The sequence below is a fragment of the Megalobrama amblycephala genome, linkage group LG15, assembly GCF_018812025.1.
Source record: "Megalobrama amblycephala isolate DHTTF-2021 linkage group LG15, ASM1881202v1, whole genome shotgun sequence".
Taxonomy (NCBI): Eukaryota; Metazoa; Chordata; class Actinopteri; order Cypriniformes; family Xenocyprididae; genus Megalobrama; species Megalobrama amblycephala.
The window spans coordinates 29,094,562-29,117,165 of NC_063058.1; the positions used below are offsets into that span (position 1 = coordinate 29,094,562).

Sequence of the window (22,604 nt, forward strand, 5' to 3'; positions counted from 1 at the left end):
TCATCAAAGCATCAATGCAAAAAACAAAAAACAAACAAACAAACAAACAAACAAAAAAACAGGCAGCACTGACAGTGATAAAATAATAGTACCAATATTTAAAATAAAAGCAAATTATAATAATAAATAATTTATATAATAAACACATAAATACAAAACTAATATCAGTACAAATAGCAGATGCCAGTAATAAAATAATAATGCCAATATTTAAAATATAAAACAAAATAAATAAATAATAAATGTATCTGTTATTTATAAACAAACAAATAAATAAATAAATGCTAACTATAATAAATATACACAATATTATCAAAGCATCAATACAAAAAACAGGTAGCAGTGATAGTAATAAAATAGTAACAATATTTAAAATAAAATATAATATAATAAAAAAATTATATATATATATATATATATATGTGTGTGTGTGTGTGTGTGTATAAATTAAACAAATAAATACAAAACTAATATCAGTACAAATAACAGATGCCAGTAATAAAATAATAATACCAATATTTAAAATAAAAAACAAAATAAAATAATAATAATAATAATAATACATGTATCTTTTATTTATAAACAAACAAACAAACAAACAAACAAACAAATAAATAAATAAATGCTAACTATAATAAATATATACAATATTATCAAAGCATCAATGCAAAAAAACAGGTAAGAAAGGTAAAAACAAATTATATAATATAATAATAAATAATTAATTTATATATAATAAATAAACAAATAAATAAATGCTAAATATATATATATATATATATATATATATATATATATATATATATATATATATATATATAATATCAAAGCATCAATACAAAATACCAGTGAAAGTAATAAAATAATAGTCAAAGTATTTATAATAACATTTATTTAAAATAAATGATAATATATTAAAAGACAACACATTTGTTATTTATAATTAATATCTATAATTTAAATATTAATATAAAAACATTAAAAAACTGTATTGGATTGACCTCTTTTATTGCTTTGTATTCGGTTTCTGACAACAGGATATTTTAAAATGCATATTTGTTCTATTTTTATGTCAAAAGCAATTCCTCCTGCTGCTGCTGCTGTCTTGAGGCACTAAAAGCGAGTCACAAGAGAAAGCATTAGACATTTAAACAGACTAAGTCAAATGAGACTTCTCCCTCCATACTGCAACATTTGATTACAGAAAAGTCAAATCAAAGACCTCTCCTCTGTGTTTGAGAGTTAGACAGAAGGAAGTCCATATGCTGTGTGGGATTTTAGCCCTTTTATGTCTTGAGCACTGAGAGTTTCTCAGCTGATGCCCTTTGAGGTGCAATGTGCCTCACAGAGGGAATTCAGCATCGACTGACCTAGATCTGACTGCGCAAGTGAGAGAGAGAGAGGGGAAGAATGTGCTGCTTTATAGTTTAGAAGAATGAAATATGCTCTATTTTATGGCTCTTAAATGCTTAAATAAGACAGCAGCACTTGAAACAAAAAATGACTTTCCATAAGACCCATGATGTTTAGAATTATTACTGATTTGAATGGCTATAGCAAAGAGAGGTTGAATGTATATCGTCACATTCCAGCGTGACAAGAACTGCCCTGGCCCTCCTTACAAAAGAGTACTGTACCCCGGTACTGAAGGTACTATATCATGTTACTGTTTGATTACCATATTCATATACCATGCTGTATACATAGTAGTCCAAGGTATACCTATAGTATACCATATAGCAGACTCAATCACAAACACAGCTGTCAATCATGATGTTACACCCCGTTTTTATAGCATCAAATAACTAAAACCAGTCTTATTGGAAAAATGAACACTTCAACACTTCGTCTGTGTGATAAGAACTACCTAAACTGACAGAAACAATCTTTGGAAAAAAATGATTTGAAGTTTAACTGGATTTTTTAGTTTGGCTCGTGTCCCGTTTGATTACATGGAGAGGGCGGGGTTTGTGACCCAGGCCTATACTGCATCCAGTCACCAGGGGGCGATCGAAATGCTTTGGCTTCACTTATCAGGACTTGTGCAGCACACTTGGCAGTACTGCCAGCAGAATTGGGCTACTTTAACACTGTTGCCGCAGTTTGTTTTTCACTTCCGCGGGTTGAAGCGACCCCAAATAACATGATACTTAGCCCCTGGAATGCGAATTTTACCGGGGGATCCCCCCTGAAACGTGACTGGGTCAGTTTTGAGTAGCAATTGGGTGGGTTTTGTTGTGAAAACCTGGCAACCCTGAAACTTGGTACGATCTCATGCTTTCGTTTTTGTATGATCTGCTTACACCCCACTGATGGTTAGATTTAGCCGTGGGGTAAGGGGTGGATGTTCATCCTTACATTTTATTTTTTTTAAATCATACATTTCCATACAAATCACATTGTACGAATATGAAATCGCCACCTCATAAAATACATTTGTTCTCTCTTTGGAGCAGGTTGATATATCAGTCCCTTGTATCACATCGCAGACTTGCGCTTTCTCTCTGTGTTGCCAAGTCTGTGGTTTTCCCACAGAATTGGGCTACTTTAAAGGTGCCGTAGAATGTCTTTTTAAAAGATGTAATATAAGTCGAAGGTGTCCCCTGAATGTGTCTGTGAAGTTTCAGCTCAAAATACCCCATAGATATTTTTTTAATTCATTTTTTTAACTGCCTATTTTGGGGCATCATTAACTATGCACCGATTCATGCTGCGGCCCCTTTAATTCCTCACGCTCCCCTCCCCCGGAGCTCGCGCTTGCCTGAAATAGCATAAACACAGTTCACACAGCTAATATAACCCTCAAAATGGATCTTTACAAAGTGTTCGTCATGCAGCATGTCTAATCGTGTAAGTATGGTGTTTATTTGGATGTTTGGATGAGTTTGAGGCTATGATCCATGGCTAACGGCTAATGCTACACTGTTGGAGAGATTTATAAAGAATGAAGTTGTGTTTATGAATTATACAGACTGCAAGTGTTTAAAAATGAAAATAGCGACGACTCTTGTCTCCGCGAATGCAGTAATAAACGATGGTAACTTTAACCACATTTAACAGTACATTAGCAACATGCTAACGAAACATTTAGAAAAACAATTTACAAATATCACTAAAAATATCATGTTATCATGGATCATGTCAGTTATTATCTCTCCATCTGCCATTTTTCGCTATTGTTCTTGCTTGCTTACCTAGTCTGATGATTCAGCTGTGCACAGATCCAGATGTTAATACTGGCTGCCCTTGTCTAATGCCTTGAACATGAGCTGGCATATGCAAATATTGGGGGCGTACATATTAATGATCGTAACAGTCGGTGTTATGTTGAGATTCGCCTGTTCTTCGGAGGTCTTTTAAACAAATGAGATTTACGTAAGAAGGAGGAAACAATGGAGTTTGAGACTCCCTGTATGTCATTTCCATGTACTGAACTCTTGTTATTCAACTATGCCGAGGTAAATTCAATTTTTGATTCTAGGGCACCTTTAACACTGCATTCACACGGGGCATCGGTGTTAACGTTTCTCGTTTACTTTGAATGGGTGACGTCATGTGTTGCCGAACTGAATTGTGGGTTCCGTCGCATCGCTTCACTCGCATTGCAAGCGGCAGAAGTTGAAGAAACACACTGGACTAGTTTTGAGGAGCAATTTTGGATTTTGTTGTGGAAACCTGGCAACCCTGCATTTCATACAAACGCAACAGTTGCCGCAAATTTGTATGAATTTGTACAATCTTATTTTCATTTTTCGTATGACGCGCTTACGCCCCTCTGTCGGTTATCTTTAGCTGTGGGATTAGGGTGGATCTTTATCCTTACATTTAAAAAAAATAATCATACATTTCCATACAAATCACATTGTACGAATACGAAATCGCCACCTCGTAAATACATTTGTTCTCTCTTCGGAACGGGTTGATATATCAGTCCCTTGTATCACATCGCAGACTAGCGCTTTCTCTCAGTGTTGCCAAGTCCTCGGTTTTCCTGCAGAATTGGGATATTTTAACACTTTTGCCGCGGGTTATTTTTCATGTCCGCATGTTGAGGCGACCACAAATAACATGATATTTAGCCTCTGGAATGCAAATTTTACCAGGGAAACCCCACCAAAAACGTGGATTTTACCCCCCAGAATGTGATTTTTACTGGGAGAGCCCCGCCTGAAACACATTGGACTAGTTTTGAGTAGCAATTGGGTGGGTTTTGTTGTGAAAACCTGGCAACCCTGCATTTCATTAGCTTTAGCCATGGGGTTAGGGGTGGATCATCATCCTTATGATTTATTTTTGAAAATCATATGTTTCCATACAAACCATGTCGTATGAATTTGTACAAAATCGTCACCTCATAAAATAGTTTTGTTTTCTCTTGACATCGGTTGCTATATCGGTCCGTTTGTCCTGATTGTTTCTGGCACTGTTTTCATGTCTCTCAGTTACTAGTTGTTTGTAGGCCTAAATGTGAATATTTCCTCAGAGGACTTTAGTACTAATATTACTGTAATAATATTGTTGTAGTGTTCATCTTGTTGCAGGGGAGATTGTACATTTTAATGGACTATTTGTCTTAGCGGAGGCTTTAAGAAAATATGCAAGTCATTTGAATTATAATTATTTGAACTTAAATTAATATTTCATATCCAAACTTGTTGAGCATAATTTCTAAAATACTGGGCATACTTGACCTCAACCACAAAACATTTTGAGTTAAAATAAAATTAATTTACATTAGAGCTCCATTAAATGCTCAAACTCAATAATCTGTTTTCCATTTATATATAGTGGTTAATGGGCCTGTGTCCATCTTTCTTTTCTCTCCACTTTTAATTACTTTTAGCTCATTTTTTGCTCTCAGAAAATACACTCAACTAAATTTACCATCCGTTTTTAGCTGTAATTAGTGCTTAATTTTATCATGTTTTTGCGATTGCTCAAACCAGTGCATTTTCTCAGCAAAACAGCACGTTCTGTTTCTCAAAATGAAGCAAAATGTAGAAGCTGTTTGTCTCGAGATGCATTGTACTAAGAAAGCATTTAATGTGCCTTCTGGAAACCAGTTAGCGTTTAAGAGGTTGTGGAGTTCATTTGTGTCCATCTTCAGGAAGAAAAGCTCAGCGTGCGGCGTCAGTGCGAGCTCTCGAAGGTTCTCAGACTGCATCTGAAAAATGACTGCTCCTGGTTTCTCATGGCTTAATACACTGAAAGAAACGTCACCAGAGGGAGAAATGAGTAAGGCAGCCTTTTCACGGCCACTGGAGTGTTTATATGTGGGAACTGTGTTTTCGTTCAAGTACTTTAGAGGGCAGGAAACTGTAGAATTGCAATACAAAGACCTTCATGCTGGACCAAGCACAAAGCTTGTGTCCAAACCTAATTAAGACCTTGTACAGAAAGTATTTTGTCATCATGAAGGACTGTAGCTGTGCTTTAGTCTGGCGAACATAATGAGATGCATGGCGTCCGAGAATTGGTCTAATTTTGCTTTCTGAAATACTTGATTCTGATTGGTCAGTCACAGCATTCTGCGGTCAAATATTTTTGTAGTGCAAGTTTCAGGTTTCTCCTAGCAAGAGTAATTGTTTTGTACATTGCAGCAGATTTTTTTGTAATATATATTGTCTTATCGGAGGCTTAATATGCAACTAAAATATAAAATTATTTAAATTCAAACTTTCTTTTTTAAATTTGTTGAGTAGCTGTGTAATATGCTACATGAGTTAGCCGGTCATTAATCGCAAAAAATAAACCCGTTACATACTGACTGACATTTGTGTCACATGTTGTAGTTCTGCTTTAGAGGGCATCAAAAACCAGCATAATTTATATTAATATTATGGATCATTGACCTCAACCACAAAACATTTTAGTTAATGTCTCCCCTAGCACTCCATGCTCTTGTTCTTCGCACATAATAAAACAATTTCAACTCAAATTAATATTTTGTGTCCCAAAAAAAAAAAAAAAAAAAAAAAAAAATATATATATATATATATATATATATATATATATATATGTATGTGTGTGTTAAAATAATGAAAATTATGTTTTCATTATTTTTTAAAAATAATTTTTTGCAAAGAAAAAAAATAAAAATGTTTGAACATTTTGTGATCAATGTAAAATTGATAAAAAGGCAACTGATAATTTCTAATATATATATATATATATATATATATATATATATATATACACACACACACACACACATATTAGGGGTGTAACAATTTATCATTTCACAATATATCGCAATACAAAAATGCAACAATATTGTATCATGGATATTGATAATATATATTGTGTATAGTTTACGCAAAATGAAAATTATTGTGCAAGGAAGTTTACAGTTTTAGTATCAGTACTACATTAAATAATATGAATATAATATAATAATGCGAGTCCTTTGTATATAATTTATATAATTATCAGGACTCACAAATATAATTTGTGAGTCCTGATAATGCCAAATGTCTTATGTTACCAGTAAAAAGTGGCCTTCATTATTTGAAAGGGTCATGAAACTACAGAACACATTTTTTGAGCTTTGAACAGATATGAATAGGCTGCACACCATTGAAAACACTAAAGGTACTCAATTTTATTCATAAGTTGAAATTAGTTATTTTTGCAAAAGTGATTTCTATCTTCCGGTTTTAAAAGAAAAGTCGGATAATACTGGCAAGATCCGGAGTGCTGATTGGCTCCAGTATGGGCTGGTCAAACATTTTGACGTCAACAACAGTTCTCTGCATTTATTCATGACAAAAAGCACATTTTCACAAAGTTTTCCAGCTCAGAGGTCCTGTGCAGTGGGTTACCAGGACCAAGTCCAAGCCGATTCATTTCCACTCCCAATGTAATACCAAATTTAGCATTTTAATAAACAGTACATTTTTTGTTATCCTTTTACCATAAGTGTTGGAGTATCGCAATAATATCATATCGCGAGTTCAGTATCGTGATATGTACCGAATCGTGACATGAGGGTAGGCATGTGATGGTATCAAATTTTCATGTTGCCATTAATTGCTGAAGCTTTTATCACGATATACGGTATTATCACAATATTGAAATAAGTTGCAAAAAAAAAAGTGTTGTCAGTATAGTAGAACTCTTTTTCTTTTAACAAAAAGAACTCTGAATGTTTAAATACAATAATACAATACACAAAAAATATATAAAGTACAATTTTCAAACAGATTAAAGTGCAAATGAATTAGGCTATAAAGGTAACACTTTACAATAAGGTCTCATTATTTAATGCATTAACTAAGATTGAGCAATAGTTAAATTTGTTACAGAAAGTATTATTTTCCGGGGTAACCGCTGCATTTCTGCTGTTAAAGTTGCAAATGGAACAGATGCAGCGACAAATCTTTTCTTCTATATTGTGATTTACTTTTGAGCAAAACGGACTATCAAAACAGAAACTATAACGTCATGTGCACTGTAAAAAATGACCGTGATTTTAACAGTAAAAGACTGTAAAAATGCTGCGGTGAAAAACTGTCAATTGGTTTACAGAAAGTTTCCGTACTATATATACGGTGAATAACTGTAATAGATCTAACGGTACATTTAATGTAATTTTACGGTAAAATACCATTAAATTCACAGTTTTTGGAAGTGAAAAATAACAATTCATTGTAAAATTTACAGTGAAAAACCGTAAATTGACATTCCCACAATTCCCTGCGTGACACTTCACATTTGATATATTTTCGTTGAAATAACTCTGTTTCTTCTTAGTTTTTCTGATTTTTTTCTAATCAGTTATGTACATTAGGGTTTTATGTTACATCTAATGTTGTTAAATTAACGTTTATTGCATTTTTAAAATTTCATGCATGTTACCATGATGGTGTTTAGTGTGTGTGTGTGTGAATGACACTGTGTGCTCCTTCTATATATTAGTGTTGTCCTCCTCAGCTTTTGTGGAAAAGCTGCTTGTGATGGACTTTGATTCATCATGTGACTCTTATCACCACTGTGTTTGGTGACTGTCAGTGTATTATAAAGGTACAAAACACAAAACAGATATTAGTACTTCATTAGGTTGGTAAATTAACATTATATCAGTTAATGAAATACGTTATTTTACCGTAAATTTAACAGATTTTTTTTTTACGTTGCTACTGTATTTTTTACGGTAAAGTTCTGGCAACCACAGCTGCCGGTTTTTTACCGTAAATTTTACTGGGACTTTTTTTTACAGTGTGGGGACCCATCGATTCTTGATTGAATGGAGGTGGATCTGAATGCGAGCTCACGGTCGATAGTAAGAAAGGGTCGGAGTTTAAGTGGACTAAATGACTGGAAAAGTCCAGCATTTGTCACCAGGGAAAATTTTGTTTTTTATGAGCTCCAAAAAAAAAAAAAAGAAAGGAAATCTACCAGTGCAGTAAGACAAAATACCCCATATTTTGTACATAATACCACTTAATATTAAAGATACATAAACATAAATTCTTCTCAAAGAAATTTAACATGTTTTAAGGTATTTTAACTGGAAAATAAGACAAAAATACTCTCAAAGCATATGATTTTTTTGCAGCGAAGTCAAACTTTGGCATAATATCAACTGGCTCAATAAAGCTCCAGACTGACTGATACGAATCTGAATTTGCATTGCAGTCGGACAACCTTGTGATTTTCCCAAGTGCTTCCAGCCTGGAAGCCTGTCACCTGCACTGAGGCGCCTCTACACAAACACAAGTGTTAAAAATCACAGTTGAGTGCGTGTCACGGATCACCGGACACATTAGGACGGGAATACAGCGATGCATCCTGTACCGAAACCACGGGCACACCCACAACTGCTGAGGGATGAGAGGGAAACATTAGTGGATGGTTTTGTGGCTGATGCTGGAACAGGTTGCTTGATGCTGCAGTCTGAACGGTGAGACGGCAGCACTGCCAGTGGGCGGGAGATAGACGGAGAGAGAGACGGTTGAGGCGAGAGGGGAGGGACAGGGAGAGTGAGAACATAAGACAGAAAGGCAACGGACGATCACAAAGAGAGTAGAAAAGGAGAACAAGTGCAGAGAGGGACCAGAGGAGAAGACAGAGCAGGACAATCCGAAGCTCAAAATGCCTCCCAACTTCGCCGGCACCTGGAAAATGAAGAGCAGTGAGAATTTCGATGAACTTCTGAAAGCTCTTGGTAATATTGCATTTCATCTGTTTAGCTGAGCATCACGTTGGCTCCAGGCGTTCACGTTAGAACATCTCCAGAGATGTTTCAGACTAGATTCGGCTCCCGAGGAGATGTTATCATACGCTAGACTGCGAGAGGGCTGATTATTCACATTTATCACGATGGGCGATGTGGGTAAAGTGGGTCACATGGTCGTTAAAGTTAACTGAGGGCTTTGTGTTTGGTATATTCACTTCAGGGATTTGTTTCACTGTGAGACAGGAAGGTCTCAGAACGGTTTGGGAAGACTCTGGGTGTGACAGATTTGACATTTATGCCTTTGGCAGATGCTTTAAGGAATGTGTTATATCCATATGTGTGTTCAAACCCATTGTGGTGGCGTTGCGAACACTTTTACCAGTTGAGCTACAGGAAGAATTTAATTCCTTTTTCAAAGCTCAGGACATTTAATGGTGGTCATTGAAGTATTAACTTTGTCTCAAAACTGTGTAACAATTTTAATATATTTTTTTATATAATATTATAATATTTTTAATATTAATATTTTTTTACTTTTTTTTTTTTTTCAAGTTAGCTTTATTTTATTTCAGTTTCAGTTTTAATTTAAAAATGTTAGTTTTTTAACTTATTTTCAATTTCAGTTATTTTCCAAGGCAATATTTCTAAGTTTATAATTAAGTAAAAAATGTATATATATATATATATATATATATATATATATATATATATATATATATATATATATATATATATATATATATATATATATATAAAAAATGTAAAAATGTACATAATTATTTTAATTATGTATTGTAGGCCTATGTATATAAAATGTTATAATTTTGTATATAATTCAAAATTATAAAAATTGTTAAAATATTTATATTTACTATAATTTATTAATAAATAATTGTATGTATGTATGTGTATATATATAAAATTACGATTTATAATTAAATTAGTTTATTATCAATATTTAGATATTATATTATAATAATTGACAAAATATTTATATTGTATTTTATTTCAGCTTTATTTCATCTAACAAAAAGGATTTTAATGGTTTTATTTTTAGTTTGCAATAAAACATTGTCCAAAAAAGTCACAAATAAAAAAAGATTCACATACAGAAAAATTATAAAGAAAAATGAAAATTTCCTAATTTCAGTTAGTTTCCAAGGCAATATTGCTGATTTTCATTAACATTTTTAAAAAAAAAGTTTATAATTAATATTTATTTTTCTTTATATAATAATAATATATGACAAAATATTTGTTTTATTTTATTTCAGCTTTATTTCATTTAACAAAAAAGATTTTAATGGTTTTAGTTTTCATTCGCAATGAAACACTGTCTCAAAAATAGTCACAAATAATAATAATAATAATAATAAAAATAAAATGAAAAATGCAGCTCAGATCATTCGGTCTTTGATCAGATCTCTGACTTTTCAGTCATAAGAGAGGACAAATTTTCTTAAGCAAAAAGTCTCCTTTTTCTCCCAAGGAGAGCAAATGCAGATTTTAAAAATGATCTCTTACCAATTCGCAGGTTTAAAATTGAGCCGTCACACTATTTTATGAGATCATGCATGGATTTGATTTTGCATAAAGCTGCATAACAGTGTTTTTTGGATGCAAACTGCTGTTAATGTGGTAAATTCTCACAGATGTTGCTGGTTTTAAACCCCAAAGGCTGAATCCCTCTGAGGTGGGTACGGGAATGAGCCGAGGAACACCCAGAATGAGAAAAACCATTTTCAGAAGTAGAAAAGATGAACTCGCTCAACCCGCTCACGTCTTTCTGTAAAAAAAAAAAAAAAAACAGTGCTATGGTCCAAACCAGAACAAAATCTTTTCAAACACTCCCAGAATTCCTCAGATTCATCCTGAGGGATCCTCCAGCATTTGTGGAGTTTTGCATGGCAGAGAACTGAAACAAACTCGACTGAGGACATTATAATTTAAGAGAACAGCAAGCCTGGAATTATGTTAAATTAGAATAAAGGCTAAAACAACAGAACATTTTCTTAGTATTTCTGCCTCAAAAGCGTTCTCATTCCTTCCAACTTTACAATTTGCATATTTTACACATTGCATTTCATCAGTGATGGGAAAGTACATTTTATACATGCAAGACAGTGTGTTAAACTACACTATAAATCAAAAAAATATTCTTGATGTAACTTTGTTGTGTATTGTGCATGTTGGTCATTTCATTAATATAATTTAATCACCTTAAAAACTGTTCATCCCAGGTGTGAACGCGATGCTCCGGAAAGTGGCCGGTGCTGCTGCAGCCAAACCGCACGTGGAGATCCGACAGGACGGAGAGCAGTTCTACATCAAGACCTCCACCTCCGTACGCACCACTGAAATCAACTTCCGTATCGGAGAAGAGTTTGACGAGGAGACGGTGGATGGCAGGAAATGCAAGGTGAGTCACGTCAATGGCTGACATCACCGGCGTGTGCAGATTCAGAAACGAAACACTGACCTGCTGAGCTTCACAAGGGCCAGTTAAGCCCCTAAAGCCACCTACAGGCCTGGGAACACACAAACAACCGTCATTCGATGACTCTAGGACAGATTTACAGATGGATACAGCTCAACAGTAGAGATGAGTAATAATGAAACCCCGCTCAATCTCTCCATATAGGAAAATTAGCATCAAGGAGCAGTTGAGCTCGAGTTAGGCTTGCATCATTTTCGATCTTACCCATATCAATGAAAAAGTGATTTCTTTTCATAAAATTTCTTTGGTTACATTTTTTTCAAAATATATATTGTACATATTGTAGGTATATATATATATATATATATATATATATATATATATAATGTTATAATTTTATTATTTGTATATAATTCAAAATATTGGTTAAAATATTTATATTTTCAATAATGTATTAATAAATAAATATATATATATATGTGTGTGTGTAATTGTAATGCATATAAAACTTGTAATATATTCTCATTTAGCATTATAAATGTATACTATTATAAATAAAATATTCTTACTATAATATCTATCTATCTATCTATGTCCATTAGTTTATTAATAAATAAATGTGATAAATGTCTATATAACTGTTATGCATTCCAAATTTGGAATTTATATATATTTAAGTTTTAGCCAGTTGTTTAGATGTATTTGTAAACTAAAATATTTAATTTTTTTCTTTTTTCTAATTCATCCTCTTAGCCTTTAAATGGTTACTGTCACAGATTTTGACCCAGGAGTTTGATTGACAGGCGATCTAACCAATCATAACACCAAATCCGCCATTTTGTCCGACAAAGCAGTCAGGTAGATTAACGTCGGTGGTCTTGAACTTGAGAAATGGTGTGTATTGACGTCTTTCCACAGTTGAAACAACATTCCTTCTGATGTTCATTCATGTTTATTTAATGCCACAGGCACTACAGCGATCTGTCAAGACATATTAAAGAGCCACAAAATGGTATTTATTGTTTAACCCTTTCTTACGCAAGTTTAAAATATTCTGGCTGACCCCCCAGAATATATTCTGGCTGACCCCCCCAGAGTGAGTTTTAGTTTTTTAAGGCGACCGTTATTTAGAATGTATCACTTTATGGTTTCCATGGTGACGCGTCATCGCTTGTTACGTGACACACCGCAGCGCTGTATGACTGATCTGCTTTCATTTAATTTTTCCTTTTTTATTCAAATTATTCACAAATTTGTTAACTATAGCATGAAATATCTAATATTCTGATTGCCAAATATGTGTAAGTGGATGTGTTTTGCTGTTTAAACACCTTTATAACGATCATGTTAGTTGAGCCATATATGCGCTATGGACGCCGCCATGTTAGTTTGCGCCGCACAGAGAATCGGATCTGTTGGATTTACAACATGTTAATTTATCCACTTCTCCCGAAATACATGAAAGTAAGTGAGTCAGTGAACTGGGGAACAATAGAGTAAGCTTTAAAGTTACTTTCACAATGTGTATCTGTTATGAATAAAATGTGTCGTCTAATTATAATGGAAAGGGTTGTTATTTCCGCTTCTATAGACATCATTGTGTTTTTTACAAACTCTAAATATATTGTTTTGTTAGTACTCATGTGTATTTAAATGTCTGAAACCTAAAATAAACATTATTTGGTTGAAAACACTGAGAGCGGCATGGCTTGTCGGACACAACAACAGTAACTAAACTTTGCCAACGGTTAATAGGGGTTATTCGCAATCTAACTTCCGTATTCTGTAAAACAGATCAGATTGCTTCTGGTTTAGGTCTTTTGTATGTGCTTCAATTGCTGTTTTATTCAAGATAACCTAAAAGGAGCGAGCAAAGATGAGCATAACTGATGTCCCCCGCATATGCAGATTGATATTTAAAAGCTTTTTTCATTTTTCTTCTTCACACTAACGTTTAGATATTTAATAGAATAAAACACATATAACAATGTGAACTAGGTAGTTTCACTGATTACCTTAAAAGTCCGTAGATATGCCATCAGTTCATACTGCTGTTCTCTGACAAGCGGATGCAATGAGACCAGTTTTCCGGTTTGGTCATGTGACGTTTGACATATACCCTATTGCTATAGCATTACTTAATGAAGGTTGAAATGGCTCCCAGCATCCAAATTTCTCATGATCCCACAATCATGAAAACCAATCAGTGCAGTTTTTAAAGGTTAGCGAAGGATAGTTAGAAAATACAGCTAGTTTAAAATACAGTTGAGTTGTATTTGGTTTTCTGATTGAAAATTAGTTAAAAATGACACAATTACATTGTCTGCAGTGTTTTTATGGTGCGAAAAAAATTAATAGACGTCCCTTATAAATGTAATCAAGTAAACTTGTGTTGCAACATTGTGATTCACTTCAGAGAATTCTCTGAAATGGCTATAGAGAAAATGAATGGGTAAAAAACACTTCAGAGAAAAAAATCTACCACCGTTGAGCACAGCATGCACCTAAATACTGGTAATGGACACCGCTGTTTTTCGGATAACTTCTCTGGACATCTCGGACTCTGATTTCAGATGATACACGCGCAGACACGTTTATGTAGATTTACATTAGATCACTTCGCATCCATCAGGACAAATTAGCCACTAATGTGAGCATCAATTTCCTCAGCATGAGTTTGTCCATCCACTCTAATTTCCCTTCAGATGAATATTAATGTCTCTATATCGTCTTAATCGTGTCTTCAGATGATTTGCAGAGGTGCAGTTTTAATTCCACCCAGTAACCTGAACAGATCTCGTGATATTTCCATTCACGTTCAACAAAAGCCATCCGACACAATAAAATCCAGAACCTCGTCCATAAAAACATGAAGCAAAACCCTTATATTTTATTTCACTGACCTTAACAATGTCATCTCACCAAGCAAAATGATGGCGTCATCAAACTGTGAGAAATCTAAACCTGATGGTTTCAGACTGCAAAGCTCAGCAGAAAGTGGGTTTCAACAACTATGGGGTGTTTTTTTCAAAAATGATTGTAGACGAGCAGGAGAATCGCTAGTTACAATCGGATGTAAAAATGTCACATTGCTAGCTACTCCGCATTTTTAGGCATTACAGTCACCTATGTAATTCCCAGAAATTCTGTCGATGTAGGTTTTGAAACACAGCTCCAATATTAAGTTTGTTAGTCTTCAAAAGAACAGCATATTGAATCAAAGGATGTGGAATAATCAGAATGATCGATTCCCAAGAAATGCTGTCTTAACTTTGAGAATCCTCTCTCATGGAAATTGCTTTGTTGTAAGAGAGATGTAGCGAAAGGACGGGCGTATAGACAGGGATTTGACCTCATTTTGTTCTGGAACAGACAGCAGTGGGAGGGGGATTATTTGGGAGTCTTGCAGCCCCTGAGAGTCACGTAACTGTCTGTCTCAGATTATGTGAGCGGAGACATCTTAAAGTGTGTGTTCTGCGTTTAGATGTGTGTCTTTCTGACCTACCAATACTTTTGGCGGCAAAATAGCTGAAAATGTCCCCAAAAGTTGGGAAGGGTTGGACCATTGTGGATTAAGCCCAGCTTGAAAATAGATTACACTCTTAAAAATAATGGTTCTTTATTTGCATCTGTTTCCTTGTAGAACCTTTAACATTCATAGAACCTTTCAAACGCACAAAAGGTTCTTTAGAATTTTTAAAATGGTTCTTTTTGAAGGGTTCTTTGGAAACCCAAAATGTCCCTCTATGGCTTTGCTGTGAAAACACTCTTTATTTTTTAAGAGTGTAATAAAGGGACAAAATGAGGGGTTAAGCTATAGAAAATATAATTAGCTTAGTGTTGAACAATAGAAGTCAATGTAAAGTCTCCATCGTGATATAAAAACAAATGTGTATGTAAGATGGAAGCCCTTTTCCACCACACCAATCGAGTCAAAACTACGGAAGAGGATTAGGGCCAAGCAATAATAAAAAAATAAAACCATCTCGAGATTAAAGTTGTTAAATTTCGAGAAAAAACTCGTTAAATTGCGAGAAAAAAGTCAAGATAAAATGTTGAGAATAAACTCATTAAATTACGAGAAAAAACTCGTTAAATTACGAGAAAAAAGTCAAGATAAAATGTTGAGAATAAACTCGTTAAATTACGAGAAAAAACTTGTTAAATTACGAGAAAAAAGTCAAGATAAAATGTTGAGAATAAACTCGTTAAATTACGAGAAAAAACTCGTTAAATTTCGAGAAAAAAGTCGAAATAAAATGTTGAGAATAAACTCGTTAAATTATGAGGAAAATGTCGTTAAATTTCGAGAAAAAAGTCGAGATAAAATGTTGAGAATAAAGTCGTTAAATTTCGAGAAAAAAGTCGAGATAAAATGTTGAGAATAAAGTAATTAAATTATGATAAAAAAGTTGTTAAATTACGAGAACAAATTCGTTAAATTACTAATTTTAATGACTTTATTCTCATAATTTAATGACTTTATTCTCAACATTTTATCTCGACTTTTTTCTCGAAATTTAACGACATTTTTCTCATAATTTAACGAATTTGTTCTCGTAATTTAACGATTTTTTTCTCGTAATTTAATGAGTTTATTCTCAAGATGGTTTTATTTTTTTATTATTGCTTGGCCCTAATCCTCTTCCGTACAAAACGATGACTTAAGAAGTTAAAATTATGACTTAAAAGTCATAATTATGACATAAAAGATTTATATTATGACAGTCGTAATTATGACATACTAAGTCGAAATTATGGTTTGAGTCATTATAAGTCATAATTTCAACTTTTTCTTATAATTATGACTTTTAAAGTCTGCATTTCGACATCTAACCTCATAATAATAAGTTAGTATGTCATAATTTCAACTTTTTATGTCATATTTATGACTTAACAGAACATGATTTTTTTTTTTCTTATGTGGCGGCAATGAGCTTCCATACAGTGCTGTCTCCTGCTGGGCACATTATTACTGAGAGCACTAGATCAGATCCCCGCAGGTCCGACTCACACCCCATCTGCACTGCAAACGGATGAAGTAACATGCCAAACTACAATGCAATGCATTATCAAAGCTGTGAGCCCTTCACATGCAATGCAGACAGCTTTGTTACTTATAACGGAACCATTCAGGGATCTTCATACTGGCTTTTGTAACCACAAAGCGACCACAAGTCATTCCAGTAAGAGTTGGCGATATGAAGCAACTAGCTTTTGATTGAATTATAGGCTATATCAATACCTTAAATTACAATAGTTGGAACAGTGCAACAGTTGCGTCGCTTCACTACCATTCATAAACCCTCTCCTGTGGCCTCATGGGATAGTCACGAAGTAATCCAGCCGTTCGCCAGGCCGGTTGCTATAGAGACAGACCTCTCACCTGCCACAGGGCAGAAGGCTGAGAATAAAAATGATCGTCAGTGAGAGAGACGGAGAGAAAAGATGGGTGGCCATGCTAATCTTCTCCTGGAGCTTTTGGAGAGACTATTCCACTCGTTTTCTTTACTTTGCCACTTTATTGTTCAGATCCTGTCTAAGATGCAGATGTTTGACTATGCAAATGTACAGTTATTTGTCATGCCAATAAAGCAAATTAAACTGAAAAAAAGAGAGTTTGTGTATTGTGCTCTGATTCATTTCAGTGGAGGGCTTTATGATTTAGTCGCCTAAACATACACATTTATGCATTTGGAAGATGCTTATATCCACAGTGCATTCAAAGTATAATCTGCATTTGATCAGCATGTGCATTTCCAAGGAATTAAACCCATTATTTTGGTGTTGCAAGCGCAATGCTGTTCAAGTTGAGCTAAATGCAATTAAAATTGCAAAAGGGTGGAAAAAAAGTGTCCCTTTTTCATCCTCACCCCATCCCAAAGTCATCACGGCCACCATATATAGACGATGAAAGGGTCATGTGCTGCCCCAAAGATTCAGATTAGTGGTCAATCATCACTATGGGTTTTTCAGTGCCAGATTATTAAACTTTTACTTCGGTTAAACTTCATTAAACAGCAGTGGATTTCTTCATTGTGTTTTACTCGGCGTCCTGGTTAATGCATCGTATTATTGATTGTTACCGAAGATGTGTGTGTGTGTGTGTGTCCCTGCTGTCAGAGTTTTTGTTAGTCTAGGCGAGACAAATGAGTGTGTCAGGACGCTGTACACTGTCTCATTTTAAAAGGATTTCAGATCAAGCTGCATAAATTAGTTTAAAGACAGTGCCTGAGGCCAGAGAGAGACAGAGAGAGAGAGAGAGAGAGAGAGAGAGAGAGAGAGAGAGAGAGAGAGAGAGAGAGAGAGAGAGAGAGAGAGAGAGAGAGAGAGAGACAGGCACAGAGAGCTGATATGAACAGAGTCTGATTGCTGATGTTGTTTTGCTGCAGTTCTCTGACACGTTTCATTTATCTGCTGCCTTCCATTATACACGCCCAAACCATTGACTTATATTGTTTTACATTTAATTTATTTAATATTTATATTATATATTTATTTATATTATTAATATTAATATTTATTAATAAAAATTAGTGCTGTCAAATTGATTAATCGCATCTAACTCTCTCTCTCTCTCTCTATATATATATACACACATAAATACATACATATATATATATAAATATATAAACATTTATGTTAAAGGATTAGTTCACTTTTAAATTAAATTTTCCTGATAATTTACTCACCCCCATGTCATCCAAGATGTTCATGTCTTTCTTTCTTCAGTCGAAAAGAAATTAAGGTTTTTGATGAAAACATTTCAGGATTTTTCTCCTTATAGCGGACTTCAATGGCCTATAAACAAATGATCGCCTTCCACTTAGAAGGTGATCATTTGTTTATATAAAGCATATACATTTACATTTTTTTTCAAAAATGACAGATCGTTTCATTAGATAAGACTCTTATTCCTCATCTGGTATCATTTAAAGCCCTTTGAAGCTGCACTGAAACTGTAATTTTGACCTTCAACCGTTTGGAGGCCATTGAAGTCCACTATAAGGAGAATAATCCTGGAATGTTTTCATCAAAAAGCTTCATTTCTTTTCGACTGAAGAAAGAAAGACATGGACATCTTGGATGACATGGGGGTGAGTAATTTATCAGGAAAATTTTATCTAAAAGTGAACTAATCCTTTAATGAAACAGACGTAGGCCGGTAAAAGCTGTGCATGTAAACCTCACTCTCCTGATCTCAAGAGGCGCTCTAGCAACTGTTGTTAGAAACTGCGATCTTTAGCCTCCTTGAGACCCGGGTTTGAGTCCCGCTTAGAGCGGGCAGTTCCAACAGGAGGGGTTACATTAATTACGATTAATAGATTTGACAGCACTAATAACAATATACATTGCAAACAATATTATATTTATATTATTCATTTAAAATTGAATTCAATTCTACTTTTTAAAATAAAAATAAAATAAAAATAAAAAAAAAAGCTATTTTATTTTCAAATTGTTTTTGGATGTCCCCAAACTAACTATAATTTAATTTTAATTTATCTATAGTTAAATTTAAAGACTTTAAATGAATAATTTACTCAAAGAAAAAAAGAATTTCTGAAGAAAATAATTCTTTTGAGTCAAATCAATGAATCGGTTGATCCGATTCACAAAATCAGTGCGAATGATTCATTTAGGAATCAATCTGTTTTTGAATGTGGTTAACAGGTCACTGGATGGATTATAAGTTAATATCAAATTGACAGATAATAACAATGAAATTTCGATCTGCAGAGTTTGGCCACATGGGAGACAGAGAATAAAATGTACTGCAAACAGACGCTGGTGGATCGAGACGGACCCGTTACGTACTGGAGTAGAGAGCTGCGCGGAGACGAACTGATCCTGGTGAGAGACTCACAAACACACCGTATCATCGCTAAACACTGTATTGTTCAGATGTTGCTCTTCTACAGACTTCTCCATTACATTTCACTTAAGTATCAGGTTTGTTACAGAAAAAAGGGACTAAATCTTGACTGAAACATTTCTCACATCTTTGTCTATTTGGACCTAAAGGAAGATTGTAAAGGAAGAGATTGTTTCTGGTGTTCACTTCTCCAGACAGAAGGAGCTGGATGATGTTACAGCCTCCACGGCTGAATATGGTTGATCTTATGAGAGATTTTATGACTTCAGACAGGAAACAGCCTATATGGATTTATTTTCCATATAGCTTAACATTAAGACAGAGAGAGAGAGAGAGAGATGGTGGGTGTGAGATGTTTAATGGAGCAAATCGATCAAGCTGCTTTTCCTACTTCAGTCTCATGTGACTCGCACTCTGGGTGTCCTTTACAGACAGTTTTGGCCACCAAAAGGTTCAAAATAGGGCCTAAAACATTTTTTTTTTCAATGGTCAGAAAAAGGTGCTTCAGAAAATTTGGATTTTCATTCTAGTGGGTCAAACTAAATTTTATATGAGCTGTTTTATTTACCATTTATTATGCAGTTTGTTATCCTGTTACCAAAATTTGGTAAAAATTATTTATATTCTAGCAATAAAATATATATATATATATATTTATTATTATTATGAAAAATTAAATAGACATAATGTATATAAAAAAACATGACTGGAATAAACTTTTTTTAAAATATAATACAAAAATTCAAAAAACGTTTTTCTTGCAATAACTTATTTTATTGCCCATTTTAGTATTTTATTTTATTGCATAGTATATTATAAGTATAGTATATTTTAAATATTTTATTGTTACGCTTTTCCTAGACTTTTAATTTTAAATAAATCCATTCTAAAAGTATTTTAAATTATTAAAAATTATTATACATACATAATTAATATACTGTAAGCTACTGTTCAAAGGTTTGGGGTCAGTAAATTGTTTTAAAAGAAACCGTTTTTATTGAGAAAGGATGCATTTAATTGATCAAAAGAGAAAAATGATGTGTATTTTAGCACATAAGATATTTTGAAGAATGTTGGTCATTGATGGCAGCCATCAACTTCCATAGTAGGAAAAATAAATACTATAGAAGTCAATGGCTACCGTCGACTTTCTGGTTACCAACATTCTTCAAAATATCTTCTTTTGTGTTCAACAGAAGAAAAAAAAAACATATAGGTTTGGAACAACTTGAGGGACGTAAATTTCATTTTTGGGTGAACTCTCCCTTTAGGGCACCCACACAGCGACCCCAAATAACATGATACCAGAGCAACCATGCCAAAAACACGGATTTGACCCCCCACCTCCCCAATTGGCCGGGTTTTGTTGTGAAAACCTGCCAACCCTGGGGACTTCATCCAAACCTTTTTCTTACTTCCCCCAACGAATTTTCTGTAAAAAGCAGTCCAAACACTGTTATCGCCACAAATTAAGATATTTTTGATGAAATACAAGAGTTTTTTTTTTTATCTCCCATAGAAAGCAACATAATTACCACATTCAAGGTCCAGAAAAGTAGTAAAGACATCGTTAAAATAGTCAACGTGACTACAGTGGTTCAACCTTAAAGGGATAGTTCACCCAAAAATGAAAATTTGATGTTTATCTGCTTATCCCCAGAGCATCCAAGATGTAGGTCACTTTGTTTCTTCAGTAGAACACAAATGATGATTTTTAACTGCAACCGTTGCCGTCTGTCAGTCAAATAATACGAGTGAATGGGAACTCCATCTATAAGAGTAAATAAAACATGCACAGACAAATCCAAATTAAACCCTGCGGCTCGTGATGACACATTGATGTCCTAAGACACGAAACGATCGGTTTGAGCGAGAAACCGAACAGTATTTATATCATTTTTACCTCTAATACACCACTATGTCCAACTGCGTTCAGCATTCGCTTAGTGAGGTCTGACAACGGCAGTGATGTCTCGCGCATATACTTCAATGAGTGTTAGACATCACTTGCCGCTGTCAGAGCGCGATCAGACCTCACTAACCGAATGCTGAACGCAGTTGGACATAGTGGTGTTTTAGAGGTAAAAATGATATAAATACTGTTCGGTTTCTCGCTCAAACCAATCGTTTTGTGTCTTAGGACATCAATGTGTCATCACGAGCCACAGGGTTTAATTTGGATTTGTCTGTGCATGTTTTTTTTACTCTTATAAAAGAAGTTCCCAATGACATGCATTATACGACTGACAGACGGCAACGGTTGGAGTTAAAAATCATAATTTGTGTTCTACTGAAGAAACAAAGTCACCTACATCTTAGATGCCCTGGGGGTAAGCAGATAAACATCAAATTTTCATTTTTGGGTGAACTATCCCTTTAATGTTATGAAGCGACGAGAATACTTTTTGAGTGCAAAAACAAAACAAAAACAATTTCTTCTCTTCCTTGTCAGTCTCCTACGCAGTTTACGTTGAAGACACATTGCAGCGCTTCCAGGTTCATGTCTTTACTACTTCTCTGGACCTTAAATTGTGGTCATTTCGTTGCTTTCTATGGGAGATTAAAAAAAAAAAACTCTTGGATTTCATCAAAAATATCTTAATTTGTGTTCCGAAGATGAATGAAGGTCTTAAGGGTGTCGAACGACATGAGGGTGAGAAATAAATGACAGAATTTTCATTTTTGGGTGAACTAACCCTTTAAATCTACTTTGTGTCTCACATTTTGAAAATCTAATAAGATTTTAAAAATCTTTTAGTGTGTGCCAGGCTTTAGCAAGACAAAAGAGTTTAAAATGTCATTTCCACCACATAATGCTTTTCAAACACTATACATAATGTGCGATGGGCTGGAAATGTTCAGAAATGCATGTCCACTCCTGGACATTATTGGAAGACAAGTTCAATAAACTTGTGAGAGTGTGAAAAAAGTTATTTTTTAAATGTCCACAGGGCTGAAAGTGCTGACAGTTGAAGAAACACCCATATATGGGCACTGATCCAAACTCAACATTAAAATAAGAGCATCATGAATCCGTTCCAGGACAGGCGCTCCTGACGGCTGACCCCTGAGAGCGAGTGTCAGACGCTTATTCAGGCTGAACACAGGAATGT

At 34.3% G+C, this 22,604-nt stretch overlaps 1 protein-coding gene and 1 long non-coding RNA gene across 3 annotated transcripts in view; one reads left to right on the forward strand and one right to left on the reverse strand.

Annotated features, from left to right (window-relative positions):
• Positions 1–1,096: 1,096 nt before the first annotated feature.
• LOC125247627 lies at positions 1,097–13,789 on the reverse strand. 2 transcript variants are annotated; one of them, XR_007180123.1, is made up of 4 exons: positions 13,631–13,789; positions 11,398–11,706; positions 10,829–10,964; positions 1,097–1,113 (listed from the first exon to the last, which is right to left on the reverse strand). It is a non-coding gene; the product is annotated as an uncharacterized LOC125247627 (long non-coding RNA). The 2 variants fall into 2 exon arrangements; XR_007180122.1 differs by lacking the exon at positions 1,097–1,113 and having other exon boundaries at positions 10,251–10,964.
• The window catches only part of crabp1a (cellular retinoic acid binding protein 1a), a 14,350-nt gene continuing 673 nt past the window's right edge, over positions 8,928–22,604 (forward strand). The window contains exons 1-3 of the mRNA XM_048159031.1: positions 8,928–9,166; positions 11,419–11,597; positions 19,356–19,469. Of these exons, the coding sequence (XP_048014988.1) occupies positions 9,094–9,166; positions 11,419–11,597; positions 19,356–19,469 (366 nt within the window). The 5' untranslated portion in view covers positions 8,928–9,093. The remainder of the gene's footprint in view (positions 9,167–11,418; positions 11,598–19,355; positions 19,470–22,604) is intronic.